The sequence below is a fragment of the Castor canadensis genome, chromosome 12, assembly GCF_047511655.1.
Source record: "Castor canadensis chromosome 12, mCasCan1.hap1v2, whole genome shotgun sequence".
Taxonomy (NCBI): domain Eukaryota; kingdom Metazoa; phylum Chordata; class Mammalia; order Rodentia; family Castoridae; genus Castor; species Castor canadensis.
In genome coordinates this window covers 28,198,631-28,225,356 of record NC_133397.1, presented here as the reverse complement: position 1 = coordinate 28,225,356, position 26,726 = coordinate 28,198,631, and the positions used below count along the sequence as shown (strand labels likewise).

General features: G+C 38.4%; 1 protein-coding gene across 17 annotated transcripts in view; it reads right to left on the bottom strand.

Moving 5' to 3' along the window:
• Ltbp1 (latent transforming growth factor beta binding protein 1) overlaps window positions 1-26,726 on the bottom strand; it is a 434,527-nt gene that overhangs the window by 90,349 nt on the left and 317,452 nt on the right. For all 17 annotated transcript variants that reach the window (XM_074049480.1, XM_074049477.1, XM_074049476.1 and 14 more), the window contains 4 exons: window positions 23,771-23,890; window positions 13,991-14,113; window positions 8,124-8,246; window positions 5,671-5,793 (listed from right to left, as the gene is read on the bottom strand). In XM_074049480.1, the coding sequence (XP_073905581.1) occupies window positions 5,671-5,793; window positions 8,124-8,246; window positions 13,991-14,113; window positions 23,771-23,890 (489 nt within the window). The remainder of the gene's footprint in view (window positions 1-5,670; window positions 5,794-8,123; window positions 8,247-13,990; window positions 14,114-23,770; window positions 23,891-26,726) is intronic.

Sequence of the window (26,726 nt, the reverse complement as noted above, 5' to 3'; positions counted from 1 at the left end):
TTTTGCTTTTTGACATAGGGTCTCACTATATCACAAGTCCAGACTGGCCTTGAACACACAGTCTCCTGCCTCAGCTTCCCAAAGACTGCAGAAAAGTTTTAAACATCAAATGCATGTTTCAATTGGAAGAGGAACAGTCAAAATTTTGTAATAAACAATAGTTTATTTAGTCATGTTCTTGGTGATGATACACACCAAATACATCTCTTTTTTTGGTGGAACTGGAGTTTGAACTCAGAGCTCCATGATTGCAAAGCAGGTACTCCGCCATGCCTCCAGTCCATTTTGTTCTGGATATTTTGAAGATGGAGTCTCTGGAACTATTTGCCTAGGTTGTCCACAAACCAAGATCCTCCCCATCCCAGCCTCCCAAGTGGCTAGGATTATAAGCATGAGTGCCCTGGTGCCCAGCTGTTAACTAAACCTTGAGCATACTTAACAGAGTCAATCTATTTATACCATATCCTGTATCATGTATTAAAGAAAAAATTTTAAAGTACTTGGCAAGATCTTCACCTACAAAGATAAATGTTTATTCAAAAAAATCTCAAATTGTATTGCATCAATAAACACATAAAACATTAAATTGCTTATAAATCCAAAATTATTTAGCAAAAGAATTGTCAGAAAGTATTATTATTTGGCAAAAGAATGGTACTAGTTTTAGGGGTCACATGAATTTAGAGAAAAGATATGAAGGTTAAAAAAAAAAGCTTTCTTGTAACAGAAGAAAATTACTTAGAGTCTTGACACCAGAACATGGAGGAAGAGGGGGACTTTTGGAGGAAGAGAAACCAGCAAGATCAAAAACCTAGTTGACGTCACTCAGAGGCTGGCCCCAGACACGCTGGGTGTTGTCTACATATGTCTTTAGTGTATATACCTAGGGCCTATGTGCAATGAGAAGTGGTTTACGTAACCAAGGATGAGTTATGACTGTGAGTATGTGAGACATTAGTGACACCCCTCACATCACACTCATCTTTCTTAGGGGATGCTTATTACCATGTTGACTCTCAGTCAGAGCTCACCACTCCTAATATACCCCACGGGTTCCTCCTCTGGTCTATCTGTACAGGGTTTAAATAATTAGCACTGAAGAAATCTAATGAACAAAACTTCCTTTGTTTCCTCAGAACATGGCATTTTCTGAAATTTCTTGCAAATCATTATGATTGTTGCTAAAATCCATGAGAAATTCCAGGAAGAAGTGATGATGAAGACTGTTGCAACCTCCCTCACTCTGCCTGCTGTCTGGTTCAGATATGGGTCTGCTGAATTCAAGTTTCCTCATAGAACTCAATCAATCAACTGACTGATGTACCAGTCACAGGGAAAACAAAAGAGGAATAAGAGTATGCCTCATTATTTCATTCTATCAAAATAAAAACAAGTTATTATGATGAGTGTTTGTCCAGATTTAAAATGTTCAGAGTCCTGGTACCCCAAAACATAAAATGTAAATGGATGTGACTATCTCAACTAAAGTGAGTTATTGCTTTCTCTTTAATGTGTTTTGTCTGACATCACTGATATATAATTTACAAACAAGAAGTGCATTTAAGAGTCCAGTTGAAGTTCAGTGAGCTCTAACAAATGTACATCCTTGAGCTTTAACAAATCTTATAGCCTTGTAGCCATGGTCACAGTTCAATTTACAGGCCGTTCTATCGCCTCACCAGGTTCTCTTGTGCCCCTTTTGTGTTTAGCATCTTCAGTCCGGCACAACATTTCTGAGATTCATTCAAGCTGTTGCGTGGGTCAATAGTTAATTCCACTTTCTTGCTGAGTAGTATTTCATTGTATGGATATACCAGTCAGTTTACCTTGCCTCTTATGAGCATTTGTGCTGCCTCCATTTTGGTTACTATAAGTAAAGATTTTATACACATTCATGTGTATGTCTTTATGTGAACATATGCTTTCATTTTTCTTGAGTTAATTCCTATGACTAGAATGGCTAGGTCATTCAATTTTTTTGAAAATAAAACTTGCTTTCTAACGTTGCTGTACCATTTTACATTACCACCAGCACTGTCAGAGAGGTCCAAGTGGTGTACATTAATTCTAATAGCTGCATAACTACTCCAGGGGGTGCCCAACAGATGATCAGAGCTTCATCTTTCTTTCTTTGCTTCTTAGGAAATGGAGATAACAAAGTGGAAAGAATCCTATTTGATCAATGGTATTCTATTTTTAAAAATCCCAGTTCAGAAAGATCAAGAAAATCCTGAGAACATGATTTTCAGCAACAAAGAAATGCTGTGTAACAGATGTTTGCCTCTGCATAAAGGAAGCATGCCGACTGTGCCAACATGCTTTTAAGTGATTTGATTTCTATCCATTCCCCCAAATTGGAGAAAAATAATGAATATGAGGAAAGAAACATTAACTGTTTATCAATTATTGTATAGATTTTAAAACTCTGTGCTCTTGGAGTCAATTTTATTTAAAATTTTTTTCCCAAGACCTTTATTTACCTTCAAGACAAAAACGAGGAGGCTGTACATTCTGAGAGGCCAACATGGCCTAGGTAGGCACCACCGCCTGGGGTGGGGTGACTACAGGCTCCTCCAAGGAGTTCAGGAACACATTTTAAGCAAAGTGACAGTGAATCCTGATCAACCTTCTAAATCTTGTGGTCAACTTTTGGTCCTCCTCTTACCTAACAGCAATATTTGACAGTTTGTCATTGTCTCCCTTCCTTGAAATTCTCCTCTTAGATTCTAATTTCCTTCTTCACTTGGCACTTCTTTCCTTTTCTGATTCCCATCCATTTGCTCACTTGTAAGTGCTGGAGGGTGATACTGTGTTGGTGACTCTATTCAATGTCATCACTTTAAATGCTGTCTAGGTACTGATGACTCCTAGCTCAGGAAGAAACCCCTGATTTCCAAATACATAGATCCAATTGCTTTTCATATTTTAATTAGATACTTTTTTTAGGAATTGAACACTGAAAGTCTCACATGGGGCTCCTGGTCTCTTCTATAAAGCTTGTTCCTTGGGCCTCTGTCCCTGCCATTCCTTTGAATGTCATGTTCCTCCCATAAATAACCAAATCCATTGGCTCAGGGAAGTGTCTGTTTACCTCCTCATTTAAAACCACCCCATCCCTCAGCACTCTCCGTATTTCCCACTGTATTTTTCTCTATAGCATTTATTGCCATTTAACAAATTATCTATTTTACTTATTTATCATGTTTATTGCTATCTTCCTCAATAGCGTAAGCAGGGCAGGAATTTCTGTTTGTTTCACATATGGCCGGTGCCTAGAACAGTGACTGGCACAAATCTGGCACTAGATAAATATTTGTTAAACAAATGGACACACAAATGATCCTGATTTAAAAAGAAGCAGTACCGTGACTTCTCATTGTTTTTTCTTTTGTCCACATAGAAATTACCAAGAGTAAAGGAGCACAAGAAGACAAAGTAAGGAATACAAGAGCCCTGCACAGAGCAGCCTCAGCAAGGGGTTGGGAAAGGGCTAAGGGAGACACAGGATTAAAGATGTAGAGGTCAACAAGTCAGAGGCAGAGCCTTTAAAGGCCAAGATGCACAGGACCCCTAAGAACTGGGACAATGGAGGTCACCCCCATGCCAGACTGATCATAGAGAAGTAAGTGTCACTCAGCAGTGAGTACAATACTTGGCTGTGACTTTAGGAGGAGGCCAATATGACTTCATGATGGTACTGTAAGAAAACAAGACCTCTGCAACAGTTATTAGGAGAAAACTACACATGTAAATATAAAAGCCAATAAAAAAGGCATCTTCCTCCACAGCTGTTAGAGGCATGTGAACAGCCATGGTTCAGTTAATTTCAGCCACATACCACTGGGGAGGGCGGAAATAGCACGAGGTGGGAATCCTGCAGACTGAAGTGCTAATGGGGCTTCAAAGGGAGCTCTGGATTAGTTGGATGGACTCCAGTCCTATTTATAACCCCAAATAGGAGGGAAATCAGGTCTATGTTTCAGAGAAAAGGGCCTTGTTATATATTCCAAAGGGAGCTTTCCTTTGGAACAAAATAGTAGCTTATAAACTTACAGATTAGTAATGAAGAACAAGTTGGCTAGAAAGCTTTTGGTTGGCTTTTCATGCAATGGATGTCTATAGGATAAAGTCTTGGGTTTCTGATGGGATGTCTATACACTAAAACAGTCAGAAGAGAGAGCGCCAGAGCAGATGAACGTGCCCTCTGGTGACTATTACCCAGCACTCTGGCAGCAGCCTGGTAATCCTCTTCACTTGGCAAGAATCAAGGCAGAAGAGAGGCTGCTGGTCAGTTTAGGCTTTCAGCACTGATCATATACCCTACTTCCGACTGTCTTCTGACAGATCCTTCCATGATGGGTTCCCTACCACACAACTCTTCCTCCTGCCTTGGAATGGCAGTGCGGTAGATCATTAATGTCTACCCAAACACAATTCTTCAGCTATAATCATATTTTTCAATATCGATTACAACTTTTCCTTGGTGTTATTAACCCTCATCACATTATCACCTCAGGACAAGGTGATTAAACACTACCTAAAGAGTTCCCATTATCATTTTAGGATAAAATTCTATAAGTTAACTTACTGGTCCACAGACAATAAACATTTTAAAACCTTTGTAAAGTCTGCCAAAATTGCCCTCCAGCCTGATTGAGTCATTTTGCATTGCCAACAGCAGCAGTGGTACTAGGGTTTGAACTCTGGGCTTCCCACTTGCTAGGCCAGTGCTCTACCTCTTAAGTCATGCCTCCATTCCAGCAGCAGCAGCAGCAGCAGCAGGGTATGGATACACAGCCACTTTGGGACAGGTTGTGCCAAGTTCTCTGGTCAAAAATACAACATGCTATAAACTGCAATGGCTGTCCCCCAACCTTCTGGGCTGGGAGTAAAAAGGATCTGGGGCCCCTGAAAGGCATGCTACAAAACCAGTCTCTAAAAAGCTTCTCCACTTCTCTCAAAGTGGAGCCCTGACCTTTACTCCAAAGGTCTGGCTTTGCTTGTGGGACATACCCTGGTCACTTGCTTCTGATTTCATAACCAATGGGCTATGAATACAGCAAAGCAGCTGGTAAGCTGGAGAGTGCCTTTACTTGTGCGGACAATGAACACAGAGCATCCACAAATGACAGCTGGTGGAAATGGAAAGAGAACTGGCCAGCAGAAGACACTGCCTCTCCATACACGGAACTGGCTCAGCAGCCCTGAGCACCATGGACTGGTCTGAGCCCCGCAGGTCGCCAAAGTGGTTAACGAATGCACAATGCTGTATGCGTGGGGTACCTTGTAGAAATGTTTTACACAGTAATTCAGCTCCTTGAAGTGTCCCAGTTATCTGGAAATTTAAATTGAGTTTACTTACTTGGATCATTTGGAAGTCATGTAATGCTGCAGTTTAGAACTGTGCGCCCAGAACAAGCCATCTATACTTGGGAAAGGTAAGCTGACTCTTTACTCCTTTTGTTGGCACAATTCTAAAAGACAGCTCCAAGCAGTTCAAAAACAAAAAAATCTGGACCCCACTCCCTTTGTAGTACTTGTGTGACCCTAGGGGAAATACTCGGTGGGGACCCAACATCTGTGACTGTGAAGTCAAAGGTTGAGTTCATGGACTGAGGCCACCTTCAGATTCTGGCATGTTTTGGTTCTGAAATCGGGAGCAATTCTCACCTTGACAGTGGTCTCCCAGTGCAGATGCCCTGTAGCCCTGGTCACACACGCACTGGAAGGAGCCCTCTGTGTTCCTGCACTGGCCGTGAGAGCAGAGGTGATGGTGCTGGCACTCGTCAGTATCTGTGAGCAAGACAGCACAGAGAAACTGTGGGACCCATCGTTCAGATGAAGAGGTTCATCTACAAACTACCTGGTTTTTAATGGATTTAAACCAGAATTTTCACTATGTGACCTAAATTGACCTCTACTAAAGGGTCAGTAACTCCCCTGTACGGAAAATTCCAATGAACTTCGAATTTTATTCTATGAATCTGTATACAAGAATCCCACATTTACTAATGGGTAACAAATACTTTGCTGTAATCTGTGAAGCTCATTCAAGTTTCTTGGATTTAAAAAAATATATATAGATTAAACTAGAACACTCTGAATTTAAAACCACTGTAATAGTCTAAAGCAAGGGTCAGAAAACCACTGCCCACAGGCTAAATCCAGTCCACTGCCGATTATTATAAATAAAGTTTTATTGGAAAGAAGAACCACATATTCACTTACTATCTGGGCCTTTACAGAAAAGTTTTTGCTAATGCTTGATGTAAAGTGTCACAGCACATGTCTTCATTTCTTTTTCATTAATTTACCTGTTGACAGCCTGGCAAGTGAGCTTCCGTATTCATTCTCTCTCCTCTAACAACAATCTTTTGGCCAGATCTAACGGTTCTGCCCCTTCTCTCAGCCCATTTAGTATTTCATGCTGCCACTGAATCACTCTTCCTTGGTACATCCCTCATCCTCAGCTTAGAAAGCATTTGTTTTGTTCTCATGATCTTGAGTTCATATCCACACACAGGTGGCACAGGTGGCACAAAGTACATTGCATGACTCCAATTATTTTGCCTTCATTATTGGATTTTAATAATAGATTTCCTAGGGCAGAGACTATGTGCACCACACCATTCATCACTCCTTAGATAACCTAATGTTAGCAGTGAGCAGGCATTCAGTTCATGTTGTTTGTTGAAGGACTTTGTTTATAACATTTGAGAGCATTTGCCTACTTCTGTCGATGTGATTCTACAATAGTTAACACCTATGGAGACCCTGGATCATTGCTCAAAACCCTTTTTGCTCATAGGTTCAGTTTGATTGTCATAACATTTGACACTTAAAATGGTTTTGCTCTATTTTTTTTCCTGGCAATACTGGGGATTGCACTTAGGCCCTCATGCTAGTACTCTACACTTGAGCCACACCCATACTACTTTTGCTTTGAGTTTGCTTTTGAGACAGGGTCTCCTGCCTTTGCCAAGGCTGACCTTGGACTATGATCCTCCTACCTTCACCTCCTGAGTAGCAGGATTATAGGCATGTGCCACCACACCCGGCCCTTGTACGTGGTTCTGACTTACCACTGATAGTAAACATGACAGGCTTTTTAAAAGAAAGGACTGTGAATATTGTAGTTTTTTAATATCATGGGACAGATGTCTTACAATTCATTTGCAGTTTTCTATGCATTGTTTCTATGCATTAAATGAGTAAATAAATTTGAAGTAAATGAGGTCAGGAGTCATAAAAAAGGTAAAAATGTTGAGAGGGATTTGTAAACTCTAGGACAAATTATATGAATTTTCTGTGTGTGTATCACATGTCCTTACATGTGCGCTACCATTCTTCATTTGTAGATTAGGTATTAACTGTCTGTGTTCTAGAAAGGGAGGATTAGGGAAGGTTAGAGTGATAATGTGGTAGATGCCTCTGTAATTAGCTATCACATGTTCTCACTTTGTAACTGTCTCAGGACACTTTTTGTTCATTAAATAAAGTTTACAACTATGAATCTGATTCCCAATAATAAAACAATTGGTCATATACACTGTGGATGCTGTTCTTTTCAAGAACTCTGGAGACTTGTGCTTGTCACAGGTAGTACAATAACATCTTCAAGCTCAGGAAACAAACCTAATGGGAAGGAAAGCATCTTTATCTGAAATTTAATGAAATTCACTGAAAAGGTATCTTTAGAATCATTCTAAAAGAAAGGTAAAAAAACATTAAAGCTAAATATACAGAAAACTAAGACCAGTAACATTCTAAAGCATAACGCCAGGGCAATACAATGACCTTCAAATTGCTGAAGTCCCAACCTTTAAATGAATTTAAATGTTTAAGTAGAAATTACTTTCTGTGGTAAATAATTATGTAGAGAGCATTTGTTTTTCTTCCTAATACTAGTAATTAACCACTCTCTACCAATGCCATATAGTCCAAATTTAACGCTCTTTCATTTTGTTTTACTGACTTGCCTGACTTTACTTCCTTGGCGTTCTGGCATTCTAGTACAATCATCGGCATAGTATCTAACAGGCACACTCACCCAATCGAGTGTACAGTTTTTCCCGGCAGTATCTTAAGCTGAAATGGCAGTAGCTCATGCTCAACAGTCCTACCTTCACACTGGTCTTTGGCTGCTGACAGCTGGTACCCCTGGCCACAGGTACATCGGAAAGAACCCTCAGTGTTCTTGCACTGCCCGTGCATGCAGAGGTTCCCTGGCTGACATTCATCAATATCTGTTAACACAAATGATTGCAATTGTTTTGAGAAGGATACTTCCCAGGACAACACAGTGCTCCCTGCAATGCATTTTGGAGTTATTGACACAAAAATAATAATACTTCTTATGTGAGGCACTACAAACTTTAATTTGTACCAGCCCACCAATGGTCTTTGCATCAACCACAGTGTGTTGAACTGCAGAAAAGAAATTATTTTAAATAGATGATAAACTTATAAGTAAAAATTACTTATCATATATCAAGGTTCTCTCTCTCTCCCTCTCTCTCTCTCTCTCTCTCTCTCTCTTTCTCTCTCTCTCTCATATTTTGGATATGACAGAAATACAATATGAAATATTTTAGAGTTGAAAACAAAAGACAAATGAAGCACAAAATGATGACTATGAGACAGTCTGTAGACCTGTTAAGTTCCAAGACAAGCAGAAACAAAACTACTAAGAAATTTAAAAAGAAATCAAAATGTAGTTAGAGAGGAGAAAAAAGACATTTCTACTTTCTTCAGAAGTTCAACTGTAATGTAACAGTTGCATTGAAGAATACTGAACTCCTAGCTGGGCACTGGTGGTTCATACCTGTAATCCTTGGGAGGCTGAGATCAGGTCAGCCTGAGCAAGATTCCCATCTCAACAGAAAAAATAGGCTAGATAAGGTGGTGTGTATCTATCATCCCAATTATAGTAGGAAGACTAAAACAGGAGAATCACAGTCCAGGACTAGGCAAAAAGCAAGACTCTGTCTCTAAAATAACCAGAGCTAAAAAAAAGGGCTGGAGGTATGGTTCAAATGGTAGAACACCTGCATAACAAGCACAGATACCCGAGTTCAAACACTGCCCCCAACTCCAAAAAAAAAACACTCAGTGTTCCATTGCCTTTTTCAAGGTAACAAGCAAAGCCAAGAAAAATGGTAGTGATGTGATGGTTGATGGAAAAACAAAGGAGAAAGTGATAAGCAAGATTTTTTTTAAATGTCTTGACTGAGAATTTAATTCTTAGTAAGTGTTCTAGGAAATGTCATGTACGTGAAGTTACATGAAGGGTTGAGCTCATCAATAACCTGAACACTTTTGGTACAAGTAGAGTTACTTTTCCAAATGCTTTTCTTGGCTACGTGTTAGTCTGTCCTAATTAGAGAATTCTGTCTTGCTTCACCTGTGCAGATATAACCTTAGCATGCTCTGCTGAACAGCTAGTGAATTTATAAGAGCTTTTGATTACTGAAAGGTAGTAGGGCTGTTCTTCACTTTACTGGACCACAGGCTCTGTGAGCATTAGGGTAAGGAATAGTTGCCAAACACACTAGACCTATAGTCAAAGGAGAGAAAGGACCCTCAATCTAAATGGAATAATAAATAAAATGAACATAAGTGTTTTAAAGAAACCATGTCCTAAAGGTCAATGTACAACTGTTTTCTTCTAAAAATATCTTACTTAAAATGCATCTAAGAGTTTTTGCCAGGAAAAACTATACAGTCTTTTCCCTCTAGTATTACTGACAATTGCTTATTTTCTAAGTAAAGTTGCCTTTCTTAACCTCTAACGAGGAATTAATTTTTTGAATTTTAGCCTGAGGAAAGCAAGATAGGGAGTTATTCCATGTTTCCTGAAATAACTTGCATAAACTATTAATGTAATTGGAGTTCAAATTTTGCTCATTTTAATTTTTTCATAATATTTACTTCAGCTGACTAGAAACTTTTACTTATTTCACTGATTGTGTTATTATTCCCTTTTATTTATAAAGAATTGCTGGTTGTCCACAGAGAAATTTAATAGTTAAGCAAATTCATCCTAGGAATTATTTTACACTTCTACAATATTCTAAGCCTATCAGCTTTGGGAGTGGTTGGCAGCAAAGACTAGACAACATTACACTTTCCTTCAGCACACTCTACAAACTACTTGGGGTGTCAGTTCATGAACTTGAGACCAACAACAGCTCTTGCAGCTAGCTGAATCTCACATAATGTCTGACAACATTTTTAGTGCTTTGGACTCTTCTTGACTTTCTCATAGAGACAACAAATTAAGAATTCCCATGTGAAGATGTCTGCAACAAGGACATGCCCTCTGTTCCAAGTACTGTCAGGATATGCCAGACAGCATACATAAGTTACTCATTTATGCTGGGAAGACAGTCAGAAGTCATTCGTTATAAGTAATGACGTACACACTTGGAATAATTTAAGGCAACACAGTTATCTTAAACAAGGTAATCTTTGGGTTTTTAAAAAGACCAAGGGCAATAGAAGGCGCCTAACTGTAGAGATGAAAAATAATTCTTTTCCAGAGAGGGACAGAATTCCTAGGACAAAAGAAAGCTTTCTAATAAGATATGCAAAGCATGTAAGACAAATGTCTTCTTCCTTTTGTGCCAAGCAATATTGAAAGCATTGTCTTCCACATGTTACTGTGACAAGTCTTGCTCAGAGTCAAAATACAGAGTATCTTCAGGTATTTCTAAATTTAGAACATATGCTAAATTGTAGAGACAAAATAATGTGAAGAGGAAGAAGCAATGAATTAAACATTAGATAATCTATGATCTGAAAAGAGTCATCAGTACATTTAATGAGGTGAGGACAAACTTGGTATCAAGGACTATCAACAAGGTAAGATTGGTAGAGTTGTAAGGATCCTGGAAAAGGAATGGATTTACGATCAGGGCTAAGTTTGACAACTGTGAGCTGTGGTTTGGGAAAGAATTATGAGAAGATTACAGAAAAAGATGTTATAACTGTAGCTTGGAAAGACTTTGGTAGGGGCATAAGGAAAACGATTAGTATATACATAGGTCACCAAGGCAGAAGATGGGACTCTTGCCTCACCTTATTCCAGACTGTAATAAGGAGACATCATTAGAATCAAAGTGGAATAGTTCTTTTCTTCTTCCCTCCCTTCCCTCTTTCCTCCTCCTCTCTTTCTCCCTTTCTCCTTCCCTCCTTCCCTCCCTTCCTTCCTTGAAGATGACAGCCCTTTCCTACCTCTAAGCTTTGACATGTGCTGTTTCCTCTGCCTGCTAAGTTTTTCTCCCTTTGTATTCAGTATTCTAAGACCAAGTTCAAGTAGCAACACCTCTGTGAAACTTTCCTAGAAGCACGCAAGCAGAACCAGTCCTAAGCTTCTTGGCTTTTACAAAAGTTGTTCAGGCCTCTACCACCACCACTGCTATGTGTCCTGCTCTGCCTCTGCATCAACCCATTCTCCACAAACTACCTTACAAATCCTCACGTCCACTCTGTTGGGTACCATTGCTGCACTCTTTCTGCAGATGAAAAAAGTGAGGCTTAGCTTAGATTACTTACCTAAACTTACACAGCTTCCAAGTGTGAGAGCTAGGCTCTAAAATACCGTTTTGTTTTGGTTTCGTTTTTTTCAGTGCTGGGGAGGGAACCCAGGGCCTCACACATGGCAAACGTACTCTACTGTCTCTGCTGAAGAACCGTGCCTCAGCTCATGTCTCTTAAACTAAGCTCTGGACTTCATTTGGATTTCACAAGTCTTTCTAATCATATCTAATCCAGAGTTCTACATTTAGTTGTCTTGTTGCCCAGTCAGTCTGTTTTTCATGACCATAACTGTCTTAAGGAGTAGAGATCAGAATCTAGTGGGATCCCCCCAACCCCCCCAATCTATATCTGTCTGTCTTTCTCATGATTAGGCTGGGGTTGTGGGTTTTGTTTTGAGGAGGTATGTGGTTTCAGGAGTCAGGAAGAAAGTTGTGGATGTGAACCAAGAAAGAAAGAAAGGACAGGGAGAGAACAGAGATGTGCCTAACGTAGCTGTTTCCCTGGGGCGGGGCAGGGTGTGTGTGTCTTCTACAGCAGGAAAGGAACGGGCACCAACTTCAGATGCTGGTAATTCCCTACTTGCCATGGAAGATACCTCAGTTCTTACAAAACACAGGGTATTCATTGACTATTTGCCTACTATGGTGAGAATTAATTATCACACTAATTCCTGTACATTAATTGAGATAATTACTTAGGAGAAGAAAACTTTTACTTATTTCCTCTTGAAAGAATATGCTTGTAGGATAAAAGCAATGGAAGAAAGCAGAAAGGAAACAATCAGTAATTTGACTATAGGAAAAAAAATGAAAACACTTAAAAAAAGAACCATAAAGAGAAAAGTTAGGGAAACCATGGAAGAATTATAACAATGTGCCACAAAAAGGTACGTGTATAAATGTATATATACATACATACGTGCATACATACACATGCATGTACAAATATGTATTGCATATAGAGATCATACACATATTTAAAGAATAAAAAGTCTGATAAACAGGAAAAAATATAAACAAAATTTATAAAAGAAGAAATGTAAATGCTTCATAAATATATATGAAATAAATGTTTAATAATTATAAGTGTTTAAGGAATAATTAAAGCAAATGAGCATATAAAAGTAAATATTAAACCTCCTAGGAAAAAAGAAATATGCATTTGAAAATTAGAAATGAATGTTCTCCTATTAATATAATAAAAATATTTTTACCTAGTAGTTCAACTTTTGTGAGTTAAAAAAATCTTAAACTTCAGGCAAAGTTTATTTTGAGAAAACAGGACTGTTACAATTTTTTCCCATAATAATGGGAAGTTTGAAAGTGTACTCAATACGTAAAGAACAGCAAGAAAACTGATATGACAATTTATTGGAATTAAAATTCATATTATGCAGCCTTTGCTATGCTAGGTGCCAGTGACTCACACCTGCAATCCTAGCTACTTGGGAGGCTAAGATCAGGAGGATCATGATTTGAGGCCATCCAAAGCAAAACTATTCATGATACACCAACTCAACCAAAGATGAGAGGTATGGCAGTGCACCCTGCTATCCCAGTTACAGTGGGAAGCCTAAAATAGGAGGTTCACCACCCTGGGCGAAAAGCGAGACCCTATCTCCAAAATAACCAGAGCAAAAAGGGCTAGAGAGGTGGCTTAAGCAGCAGAGTGCATGTCTAGCAAGTGCAAAGCCCTGAGTATAAACCTCAGTACTGCCCCCTCAAACATATGCAGTCTTTCAAAATAAAGTATGAAGAGTTACTAATGAGATATAAAATGCTTCACAAAAACCAGGAGATGAAAACTGTGCATCTTTATATACAAAATCCACAAGATCACAATATTTGTGATTTTTTTACTCTTCTGCATTTGTTAAATTTTATTTAATGTGTTGGTGTCCTTTGCAGGTGGGGGTAATGGTACTAGGGTTTAAACTCAGGGCTCTACCATGTGAGCTGCACCCCCAACCCCTTTTTGCTTTAGTTTATTTTTTAGATAGGGTCTCATGCTTTTTGCCCCAGCAGGCCACAAACCATGATGCTCTACCTCTCAAGTAGCTGGGACTACAAGCTACATGGAGTACCACCATGTGCAGCTTGTTGGTTTCTCAATAGCAATTGATATTGAGATAATTCTCCAACAATTCAGTGGTTTTTAATAGTCACAGCATTGTGCAATTGCATGTACTACTTTTATAATTATAAAATTTAAATAGATATATGGCTTATAGACATTCTCTAAAAATATATCATTTACTATATACTACACACACAGGTAGATAGATAGATCCACTCTATATTTTAGAGGCCCATTTCAAGAGCCCCAACCAAATATGCTACAAGAAGCTCAGTCAAAACAATTGCAGGTGACATGGTTCCTGTTTCTAAGGCCACTCGCTCTTTCTTACATGAAGTTCAGATGCAAAGGCAAGCTTGATCACAGCATTTACCTTGACAGTGTCTGTGGTCCGGTGTCGGGCTGTATCCTTTGTGGCATGAGCACATGTAGGAGCCTTCAAGGTTGGAACAAGAGCCATTCGTGCAGACATTTGGTTCTAGGCACTCGTCCACATCTTGCAGAAAGTGTGTAATGGAAAGAAAAGAAGAGAGAAAAAGAAAACATGATTAAAGTTAAACTTGGTTAGCATGGAAACAGTAGACCTTCAGAAGATAGGAAGATTCTTAAAACTTCGCGTTGACTCTGAGGAAGAAAAGCAGCTGTGCAAGGAGCCACAAGGAAGATGCTTCAGTGCCTTAGCTCACTTTCTGGAAGTGATGCAACACTGACCAGATGTGCTGCCTGAATAAATTCAGGAAGGGTAGAAGACTTGTGGTGGTGGTGGGGAAGTGATAGTTTTAGAGTAATATAACCTGAAAAATAAAATTTCCAAAGAGTCAAAGATGGCGTGGGGTCCATTTGGTAGGATAGGAGAGTCCTCAGAAGCAAAGGCTAGCACTCACAACCCCGAGACCACAGCAAGCAAGCTCTAATAGAATAAGGGAAAAGGTTCTAACAAACACTCCAAGACAGCAGAGAAAAAACCAATCTAGGAGACAATGATAGGTTTATTTGGCAGTTTTAAGATAGGATATAGACTGTAGAAAATGTAATAATAACAGCTAATTTTTATCAAACACTTCAGGTAGCCACTAAATGATTTACATATATCATCTCATTTAATTCTAACAAAATTTATATTGGCTAAGCATTTGACAGAGAAAGGAAGTAAGACTTAAAAAAGGTTAGTAACCTGCCATGGTTAGTGGTTCCAAGATTTGAATCCCAAGCTCATTCTTTTAATTTGGCAATAAGTTTCTGTCACAGGCAAAGGTAAGTCTAGTGATTGAACCAGTTCAATAAAGAGAAACCATCAGTTTATGCTTCTTTTTATTATTTGCTAACAAAGTACTTATACTAAAATCATTTAGGTTTTCACTGATTTTATTCAATAAACATTCATTTTATTCAGCAATAATTACTGGAATACTGTTATTGGAAAAAAAATTTGGATTCTGTACGCCATTTGAATGCCATTGGGTAAGTCATTGGGTGGTTGAGTGACAGACACTTATGTGGCATCAATAACCAAAACAAAGAAAAAACTGAAGCCACAAAGTGCCAAAAGTACATACACAACATTATAATTTAGGCTATGTCTTAACAGTCTATAACTTAATCAAAACATCTTAAATGCATATATTTTGTTTCTAATGCTTACTATGAAAGGAATAATGCTTACTATCCTCTCTTTTTCTCTGTGCACCATCACACCCAGCTGTGACTTTCTATCTTTTAAGGCAGGGAATCCCAAGCATATAGACAACATAGACCTAGTCTTAATTAAGCAATCCAGAGTTCATACTGCATTCATTTGCTTTGCATTTTATGAACTCTATTTTATCTCTCTTCCAATGGAATCTAGAAATAGTTAGACTAAAATATGGCAAAGGAGTACCTGTGCGTGTGTGCACACCTGTGTATTCCACGTGCATACTGAGAAGAGGCAAGTAATTAGCATTGCCTAGGTATTGCTGCTTCCAAAAAACAATACTAATTATGGTGAACTGATCCTAGTTCACAACAATAAAAACAGCACTTGCAGACTGAATCATTATCCACTCTTTCTTTGGTTGTGGGAATCCACTTTTGTAAACACTGAATGCAAACAACTTGAAGGAAGCCAAATATTGGAGCCAAAGTAAATAATGGAATAGAATGAGCCTAGACACTAGACATGAAAATTCCAGACAGCAACGGGAAAATGTCATGTCTAGTATCTGGTTTGGTTTCAAAAATGTTAACAAGTTCAGAAACGCATGGATTGTTCTCTTTAATTATTCATGTATAAGAAAAAGTGATTTATAGGCTAAAGAATGTAATAGCAAAAGCAATTTCTAAGACATTTTTTCTAAAATAAATTTAACAGGCATTGCACATTACCATTTATGAAGTACACATAAAACTTACATTTTTTAGGCTACTATCATGATTTATAAAGAAGAATGCTGTGGAATAGATAGGGTAGCCTGATGTGTCTTTTCTTTACTTATTATAGACAAACTTGCACAAAACCAGAATTCTTCCAAGCCAATCATTCACATGTAGATACAACAGTTGGAATTGAATGAGTCCGTGGTCTGGCTGGAGATTAAGCTCTGGAGGGACTTTCAACTATACAGTGAAATACTGATAAGGAATTTCTACAAAGAAGGAAGGTGCCAGGAGAGTAGCCACACATAAAATGCTTGGTGGACACAAATGGAGAGATACAAGCTTGGCACTGTGTCTTTATTCCAGACTTCTCTCCTAACTGGAGATCCATGCATCTAGCTGGTCATTCTACTGGATGTCCCCTTGATCCCAGGTGCCTCTGAATCTTCACTGTCAAAACCAATCCCTCCTTGCCTTTCTTAAGTGTTTTTTTTTTCCACATCAACATATGGTACCACTATCCACTCAGAGACCCAGGTCAGAAACTTGGGAGTCATCTCATAGATTCCTTCTCTCCCTCTTTCTCTGTATTCAACTTACTGCCATGTCCTATCAATCTATCTACCAAACATCTCACATATGTGCCTACTTTATTTCATTCCTGATATTTCTACCTTGGGTTACTGCCATCATTTAAAAAATTTGTATAAAAATTGGTCTTGTAGTCTCTAATCCATTATCTAGCTTACAGACACAGTAAACTCTCTAAAATACAAATCTGACCAATAGTTGGGATCATCTTTTAAAAATCTTCAGTCATTTCCAGTGTTCTTCAATTGAATCAAGGACAAAAACTTGTGGGACCCTCGTGGAAACAGAAGTAGAAGGCCTGCCCTCCTATAGCTCTTCTTTCTAGCCCTTGGGACAGTTTCCCATCAACACCATAGGAAGAAAATTGGTTCCTACCCATTACACCATCTGCCCCCTCCATGGTTACCTCACCCCAACATCAGAAAATGATTCTATAAATATACAGCCCATACTTTCCATTGAAAATGGAGCTCCATATTGGAGTTCAAAATTCATGTTTCTTTAAGATATGGTCTTATAGAATATTTATATTACCTAAGTTCTTCCAAAACATTGGCACAATAAGTTCAAAGTCCTTCATAATTTATCTCAGGCAGGAAACTGATCATGAGAAACACCATGTTCATAGAAAAATAGGTTCCAAAATCAAACAAACAATTTACCAAGAGGTTATTTAGGATATAACAATTTGGTATCTGCCATCCAATTAAACAATGGAACTTCTCAGAATAAGAAAGTTGCCAGAGGTTTCCAAGGTCAGACTTTGTGGATATAACTGCTCAGAGATTTATGCAAACCTCTTAGTATACTGTCACTCTATGTAAATTTATCTTTCTTATCTGCAGTGCCCCCAATAGACTCTGAGAAGCATCCTGTTGAAAACTAGACATGTTGTGCCCACAGGATTTGCTGGGCTACCTATTGAATAACCCTATTAGAAAAGGTAGTCAGGATAGTGTATCATGATTTGTTCTTCCTGAACCCTGGTTGATTCTTAGATCCCTGATCATTTAAATCACATATTCTACGTTCTTTGTCAAGATCAACATAAAGATCAGTGGTCAATAATTCCCTGACTCTGCCTTCTTTCCTCTTTCAAGGGAAATGAGAACATTAACCTCCCCCAGTTCCCTGGCAACTTTCTTTTCCCCATGATTTCACAAAGATGTCTCCCAGCTGGCCAGCAATCATACCATGTCAGGTCTCTCATTGCCTTGGCATTTAATTCACCTGGATCAGGAATCTTTTTGACTTTTCTTTCCCTTCCTAATATACCAAACTGCACCAAACACCTCCCTAGAGGGCATGTCCTGCCAGGAACAGAGGGTCTTCAGGAGTGGACTTCATCTAGCAATGTGCTCCCTGGGGAGTATCCCTTTACACTTGGCCTATCAGCTCCTTGAAGTTGGTTAAAACATGTCCCAAGCAATAATTTACATGTATTACTTCCTATGTGTTCAAGAGATGAATCTGTAAGCAATGTGAACCAATCATTTCTCTGAAACCATCTAACCACAATTAATTCCTTAGTCACAGGCAGATTTCCATGAATGAATACATTTGAATCAGAAAGATCTCATTCTGGCATTATAGTAACATGAAAACACAGGATTATTGCCTACCACAAATGTACCATGACTTCAATGATTCCTCAGCTATTCTCCACACATAATCTTTTATACTAAAGATGATGGAAGAACATATTTGACAGAAAAGCTTGAGAGACAGATGCTGATTGGACAAGTGTGGTGAAACCACCTCATCTGTACTTGAGGAGCAGTAAATCCCAGGATCTCAGGCTCCTCTGTCAATTCTGATGAAGTTAAAAATACACAGTAGCAGAGCTGCTGACAAAAATCTGTCCCATAATCCACAAAGAATCATCACTGCCTCTCAGAATTGGAGAAGGGCCATGGCTGTGTACGTCCTCTATAAGGAGCCAAGGATGATCTCAGAAAATCAACCTACTAATTCCATCAATTTACTGGCTTCCTACCTCACCTTTCCAAAGGGACATTTTGTCTTTCAGAAAATCTCAACTACAGTTACTGATGATATAGACCTGGGCCACTATTATCGCTGTTTACAAGGGATAATTCCAGTGCACAAGAATTTCTCCTTTCTGTGAACTTTTATTTTCCTTATTGTCTGCATTACGTTATTTTGTTTTCTAATTTTCTCATTCATGTGAGAGAGGTACACAAGAAAACAGTATTGTTATAGATAAAATACCTGGGGTTCTGTCCTGGTTTTGCCATTTACTATCCATGACCCTGACTAAGCCTCTTTGAGAATCAATTTTCACATCTGTCCTATAGGAGTGATTTCTGTGAGGATCAAATGAAATAGTCAAATCAAAGTCCTACACAGGCATGGTCTCTGCCTTCAAAAGGAGGTTTTTATTTGTTTCCACAATTTCAAGTCTTCTCTGGCATCCAGTAGACACACAGACAAGTGATTGACTGGAATTCTCCTTTATAAATAAAGATTTAGAGATAAGGTTGATACTTGCACATTCTGAAAAATTTGCAAAAGGTTGTACTCAGTGCCATCTTACGTAGGAATAAATGTGGCATGATTTCAAATAAATCTATGAATATTCATATATTCCACAAAGATAAACACTAAATCTTGAGTTCCAAAATCTTAATGTGAAAAGAATTTCTAGAACCATGAGCTCTCCATATTTATCCTGCAAGTTCTCGGTGCCTGCTTTTGGTCAAGACTGTGGCTAGCCAGTTGTCAAGTGTATTGAATGATACTAAGTTCTTCAAATGCCTAAGACCTATCACATTTAGAAAGCTTCATCGGAAGTTAGGAAGTCATCCTTAACTTAGAGATTAACGTAAAAGGAACACTCTGAATAAATGCCAGACATTTGTGTTCCCAAGTCACATGGTCTGTCACAGACTCAACTACAAAGCAAGATGATAAAGCAAACCTAAAAAGAACTAGTTGCACACATGGTCAATAGTCTGCCTTGTGAAAGGAGCAACCAAAACAAAGTAAAGAGAGGAGATAGCAGCATTGTTACAGAGGCCTAATCACTTGTTATGAATCATTAATGACTCTACAGAGAAGTATCGTGATGTTCCCAAGGATATTAGCTAAGTAAAAATGCTAAGAAGTTAAAAGAAAGTCACAAAATCACTTAAATTAATAAAAGAAAGTTCCCTTGACATAGGGAGAGTTAAGCACTATATAACATGAGCTTAAAGAAAGCTAAAGAGAATATAGTTACATAAAGGAATGTGACATATAGTTTGCTTTAACATGTCTCAGTTGTTACTGCATTTTTTTTAATATTTCAGGACAAGGGAAATAAAGAGTAGGGTACTATGGCTGAGTGAGGAAGCTTATAATATTTATTGGATCCAACCTTGAGTCAGACACCTTACTCATTGTTTCATATTATTTAATTCTGGCAACAAACCCTACAAAGAAGTTATTTCAGGCTTTACTTGGTATTTACAGATAATGAAATTAAGCTTCAGAGAAGTCACATTGCCCCAAATATGTCTGACTTCCCAGATATTGAATGTACATTTAAATATTTAAATATGAGAGCAGTCCTTGGGGGATGGCTCTCAACAGGTTCCAATGAGGCCAGCTCTCCACAAGTTAAGAGAAACCTGTAAATTAAGTACCTGACAGGCTGGTTTGCCTTAAGATAGGTCCTGGTTGGAGCAGCCAGTTGGAACTGGCCAGAATCCAGGGAGATGAAACAGTCATTAAAAGCAGGGATCGAATGGGCAATGAGTCCAGACTGAATGTCAGGTCCAAAGGAATCCAATGTTGAATGATGAAAGGGGCCCTGGAGGGGAGACTGAAATCCACAACCGGAAAGCAACAGCCACATTAGCAGAAGAGCCAACAAGAATTGCCAACAGGCACTAAGAGATGTCGTGCTAGGCAGAGTATGAAAATGATAGATGTTTGAAGTGAACAATAAGCCACTGAGAGTGAAGGACAGTACACCTTGAACTAAACACTAGGAAAAGTGTAACCCCCCCAGACAACACCTGCTAACATTTTGCCTGTTTCTACACGAACAATTTCTGTTCTAATTCATAAACCAAGAAGCAGCATCAATCAGTAAAATCCATCTTACATGGTATGAATACAAGACCATTAATGGTTTCAGCAAGCTCATCATTTAGTCAACAGAAGAAAAAGTGAAATTGGTATGAAATCCCTGCAGAGGATATGATACGTCTTGAAAGCTGTTATATAATGGGGTGGGAGGTAAGAGTAATGGAAGGGGTTGAATGGACCAACGTAACATACACTCACAGTGGGGATATGCTGAGCAACCCCACTGAGCACTGATTTAGGAATTAATGACCAAAGACAGGAGTATAAAATAGGTACAGTGGGGGGATACTTAGGGAAGGCAGGAGGGTGAAAAGAGGGAATGAAGGTGAGGGGATATGATTGATGGACTTCATATACATATAAGGAGTACAACAGTGAAACCCCTTGCAATTGCTTTAAATGGGGCATGGAGGGGATTGAGGAGATGGCAGGGAGGACCTAACCAATGTACAATGGAAGTCTATTTGAACTTATCACAATGAATCCCCCGGTACAACAAATACATCCTAATAAAACTGAAGAAAACAATTCATTGCAGAATATTGGCATGGAAATAGCAATTTCTTAGTGAAGCCTTTTAATAGAAAAAAATCATTTGACATGAAGATAGGCAAGTTTAAAAAAAAACATAAACATAATATCAAATTTAAGTAATAATAGGTAAAACATTGTGCATGGTTGGTTATAAAAATGTGAACTGTGGAGAGCTGTAGAAAAAGAATCCTGTGATACAAAGAACACAGACACATCCTGTGAGGTGTTGTCATCTCTACAGACGACAACCAACAAATCCCAAACAGGGTATTTTTATCCAAGAAAGAGTGCTGATAGGAATTTTTCAAGTATTGAATGTTCTCACATAAAATTTTCAACTGAAATGGAGGGAAAAATCTCATCAATACATCCTAAATTATCTAAACTAAAACTATACTTAAAAGCTGAAAATTGATCACAGATAGCTTAGAGAGGGAAACAAATGATTAGCAAGAAGCACCTCATTAAAAATATCACTTCACCACCACACAATCTCTCACACTCCCTATCTACTTCCCTTAGGTCCTCTTCTTTTCTTTATGACACTCTTAGCTTTTCAACAACTGACAGCCCTACTATCATAAAAATTAAGATAGAAAATCTGCTTCAGAATCATTTGCAAAAGCCCCATGAGAAATTTAGAACTGCTAAGTTCAATATGAACAATGGATGAAACACCAATTCTAGCACAGACCAGGGACTGAATCTGATTACATAGAGAAGGAAAAAGTCCACTGCCTGCTCTTAATAACAGGAAATCCATGACTTCAGCAATGTAGAAACAAAAGCCATGGCTTGGAACAAGGGGCTAAATAAATGTGTGACTTTGGTTAAGTTGAGCAAGACAATGACTAGTATTTCTGCTTATGATTCTAGTCATCTGGTTGACAAAAGTAAAATCCTTTAAAATGAGTTGCTGTTTCTCTCACTAAACTGAAGCAAAATGCTTGCATATATGTCTATATGTGCATATAGGTGATAAGAACTAGTTTAGTACTATTTATATTGAAGAACAATCACTTGCCAATTTGGTCAGTCACATACCATTGTAAATTCATGAATCAGGGTATGTTTACACTGTTGGGAACTGTAGTTAGCTAAGGGAGCGCTCATGCCCTGGATCATGCATCAGTGTGTGCAAAGGAGAACATAAATCAAATCTTAATAGGCAACTATGAGCTTTATTCCAAATGGGAAGATTAAAACCAAATGCATTTTATGACTAGCACCAATTACATAAGCAAACGCTTATCAAGTAAATAACCTACAACTACACATCTTTTCTGCTTTTCCTCAAAGACCTACATCTCAGCATACTACTGACAGACACTCTTGGGGATGGAGTGAGGACAGGGGACTACACATACCAGCAATAGTGGCTGATGCTGCTGCTGTTGCCCAGTGATGAGTACAAAGTTTTGAAACTGAGATTGACTGTGCCATTTATTTAAACCCACCCCTCTAAAACACCTAAATATCTTCCCAGAGTTACTGGAATAAAATAAACACTTTTAATAAGATGTAGAGGGCCTCCCACAATACATCCCCCATTGACAGGTGCTCTGTCCTTAGCGACACTGGCCTTTTAGAATATGACCTGCTTCTTCTTCCCACAAGCCCCTGCATATGCTATTTCCTTTGTCCAAAAGGTTCTTCTTTCCTTCCCCACTTGAATCTCAACTTAAGAACTTTTCTAAGGGTAACTCATTCTATCACATGTTTTCATAATACCACTAACTCCCCTCCCCCTTCACCCTGCAACACTTGTTGATGTGTTAAGTTTTATTTGTGAGCTGTTTGGATGCAAATCAGTCTCCCCACCTAGAAATGTAAGGGTCACAAGGAAGAGGTAATATCTGGTTTTGCCCCTCGATGTATTCCAGAACTTAGTACAACTCTGGGTATATAGAGGAAGTTCTTTGGCATTTGGAGAAGAAAGGAAAGAAGGAATGAATGAAATGTTTTGCTATTTTCACAAGTTTCCATGTGGGCCTCCTACCATATTTGCTAGGTTAGCTTCTTCTTATGCTGGACACCTTCCCACCCTGCCTACCCCTAGTCATCTTGTCCTTCTTGTTCCTCTTCTTATATTATTTTATTTATTTATTATTTATTTGTTTTTGCAGTCCTGGAATCACAAGGCAAGTGCTCTACCATTGAGCTACATACTGAGGCCTTTTGATTTTATCCATAGGCCAACTCAGGCTGGTCTGGAATTTTTAATCCAGAGTAGCTGGGATTCTTCTCAGCTACTTCTCTTTTTTTATGCCTTTTGCTCTCTGGTTCTCTTCTCCTGTAGTGCTTATTATTTCATTTTGTTTTGATTATTTAAATCATATTAGGGATAACAGTTTGATTCAATGAGAATCATTTGCTCCTTCTACAATCTCATATTCATGCTAACTCATTTTTTTTGTTTTCTCTATGATTAAAAATTACTTAGGACTTTTCTGAGAATGGTATGAATTACATTTCTTCTTTCTTTTTCATTTAAAAAAAAAGACTAAATTTTATACTCTATGAGGAAACGGGATACACAGAAGAAACAAAAACCTTGATGGGAACACTAGGCGCTTACCAAGGCACTGCCCATTCCAGCCTCGGAATCCTTCTGTGCAGGGGACACACTGGTAAGATCCAGGAGAATTCACACATTGCTCATCTGGACAAGTATTTGGCACTAAACACTCATCAATATCTGAAAAAAATCAAAATTTAGTTCACAAACATTTTATCAGATTACCAAAGTGAAATCTTACTTGTATGGCAAAGGGGAAAAAAGCATGGTTCAACCCTCTTACACTGCTGGTGGGAATGTAAACTAATACAACCATTCTGGAAAAAAATTTGGAGGCTTCTTAAAAATCTAAACATTGATCTACCATTTGATCCAGCAATACCACTCTTGGGGATATACCCAAAAAACTGTGACACAGGTTACTCCAGAGGCACCTGCACACCCATGTTTATTGCAGCACTATTAACAACAGCCAAGCTATGGAAACAGCCAAGATGCTTCACCACTGATGAATGAATTAAGAAAATGTGGTATTTATACACAATGGAGTTTTATGCAGCCACGAAGAAGAACAAAATGTTATCATTTGCAGGTAAACGGATGGAACTGGAGAACATCATTCTGAGTGAGGTTAGCCTGGCCCAAAAGACCAAAAATCGTATGTTCTCCCTCATATGCGGACATTAGAACAAGGGCAAACACAACAAGGGGATTGGACTTTGAGCACATGATAAAAGCAAGAGCACACAAGGGAGGGGTGAGGATAGGTAAGACACCTAAAAAATTAGTTAGCATTTGTTGCCCTCAATGCAGAGAAACTAATGCAGATACTTTAAAGTGACTGAGGCCAATAGGAGAAGGGAACCAGGAACTAGAGAAAAGGTTAGTTCGAGAAGAATAAACTTAGAAGGTAACACACATGCACAGGAAATCAATGTAAGTCAACTCCCTGTATAGCTATTCTTATCTCAACTAGCAAAAACCCTTGTTCCTTCCTATTATTGCTTATACTCTCTCTATGACAAAATTAGAGATAAGGGCAAAATAGTTTCTGCCTGGTAGTGAGGGGTTGGGGGGGTAAGGGAGGGGGCGGGGGAAAAAGGGGAGAAATGACCCAAACATTGTATGCACATACAAATAAAATTAAAAAAAAAGAAAACAAACAAACAAAAAAAGCATGGTTCACCTCCATTTCAGTGGAAGAAACAATAACTAGGTGAGAGAGTAGGTCTAGCCTTAAACACATGGCAATCATGCAGGCTATGTACACCTGGATTAAAGTATTTACATACACTCCTAGGAAGAACTTGGCCCCAAGTTCTGGCAGCACCAGGTCTCTTCACTCTGGGAGCTGGCAGCTCCTCCAGGGCCACTTTTTGGACATCAAATCTTTTCAGTAACAAATGCCAGAAAGAAACGCAAGGAATGGGGATGAGCGTGAGGAAGCCATACATTCCCCTGGCTAGAGGATTTCTCTGCAGACATCGCATGCTCTAGAGAAGCCTCCCTTTGGCTTTAAGGATCCAAGAATAGTCTAGGTTTGAAGAATTTAGAACTATTCACATTATATGCATTCCTTGGAGGTGGAAAAAAAGAACATGAACTCATCACACGCTCCCAAGATTGTTCAGAAAATATGGTGATACGAACACATGTAACATTTTCTGGTAAAAATATACTTTACTTTTCACATTTATTATTAACAGAAGCTATTAATCATTATTCTTTTCAATACTGGGGGGAAAAGTCACCTTAAATATTATTGGAGCTGTGGCAGAGATAATTACTATAATAATTTTAGATTTTTTAAGAATGGTGAAAACAACAACCTGGAAAGTTGAGATAGAGTTTAAAATAATTGGTAGTAATTTGGGTACCAGCTTCATTTGAAAGAAGTGTTTGCTCTGATGCTGGATTTTGAATTTCAATAAGTAGATTTCATGTCTGAGTGTCCCCATACAAAATGTGCAGTGCAGAGGACCTCTAGACATAGGCTGAAAATGGAAAGTGAAAAAATGTGTAATTGGTTCACTAAATAAATAATGATAGTATTGATGTTTTCATTTGGACAAATTTTTAACACTTACCTCTTACTACCTATCACTAGATATTTGTGAAAAGATGCTTAAAATGAAAAATTGAAGAAAATTTTAGCAAAATAAGCTCCAAGGACAGTGTTTTGTTTTGTTTTTTTCCCTATCTGTGAAAAACTCTTGCCAATAGACAATGACACATAGTTGCCTTTTTTTTTAATTTAATTTTTTTTAGGTCAGATGTTCTGGGACTTCTTGTCCTACAAAAAAAGATGATGTTTGCCAGTTTCGTTTTCCAAAGAGCATTACATTCTCCTCTGGATGGGAATTTTTTCAAAAAATAGAAATACAACTGCTAAGTTGGAGAATGTCATTGAGACAGGCTGGTCCAATAAATAAGGTACAAAATTGAGCAACACAAGATGACACCCCTGAATTTTCTGCTGCTTACCACAGTGTACTTAGTCCTCATCTATAAGTTAGGGACTATCTGCCTTGTAATATTTTAACACAATGAAGTGAGAATGAACAAGATAATGTCTCTAAACCTCAACGGGCTTCTTGGAGAATAGGGCTATTTGAAAGCAGCTTCGTGAGTGACAGCTGAGAAAATCTTCAGTGAGCCAGAAGCCTGGGGACCCTTGATTCTAGTCCACAATAAATTAGAAAACAGCCACAGTGTTGGCACTTTCTTCCTTTTAAGCCTTTTCATGGGGGCTAGAATGATATATTATTTACTCAGGAAATTTTGGTAATATTTCTTCTAAATAATTTCCATAGATTGAATATACTAAGTATTTTATCAGCTTTCAACCTCATTACATAATTTGCAAATTTCTTTTCTACTCTTTTCTATCCTTATTACTTAAATATCTTATCTGTCCATTCTACAACCGTAACTAGAACTTAAGGATCAGCATTTGACTTCTTTGCACATCAAACAAACTCACCTCCCTTTTTTTGTTTTTACCACTCCCCATAGG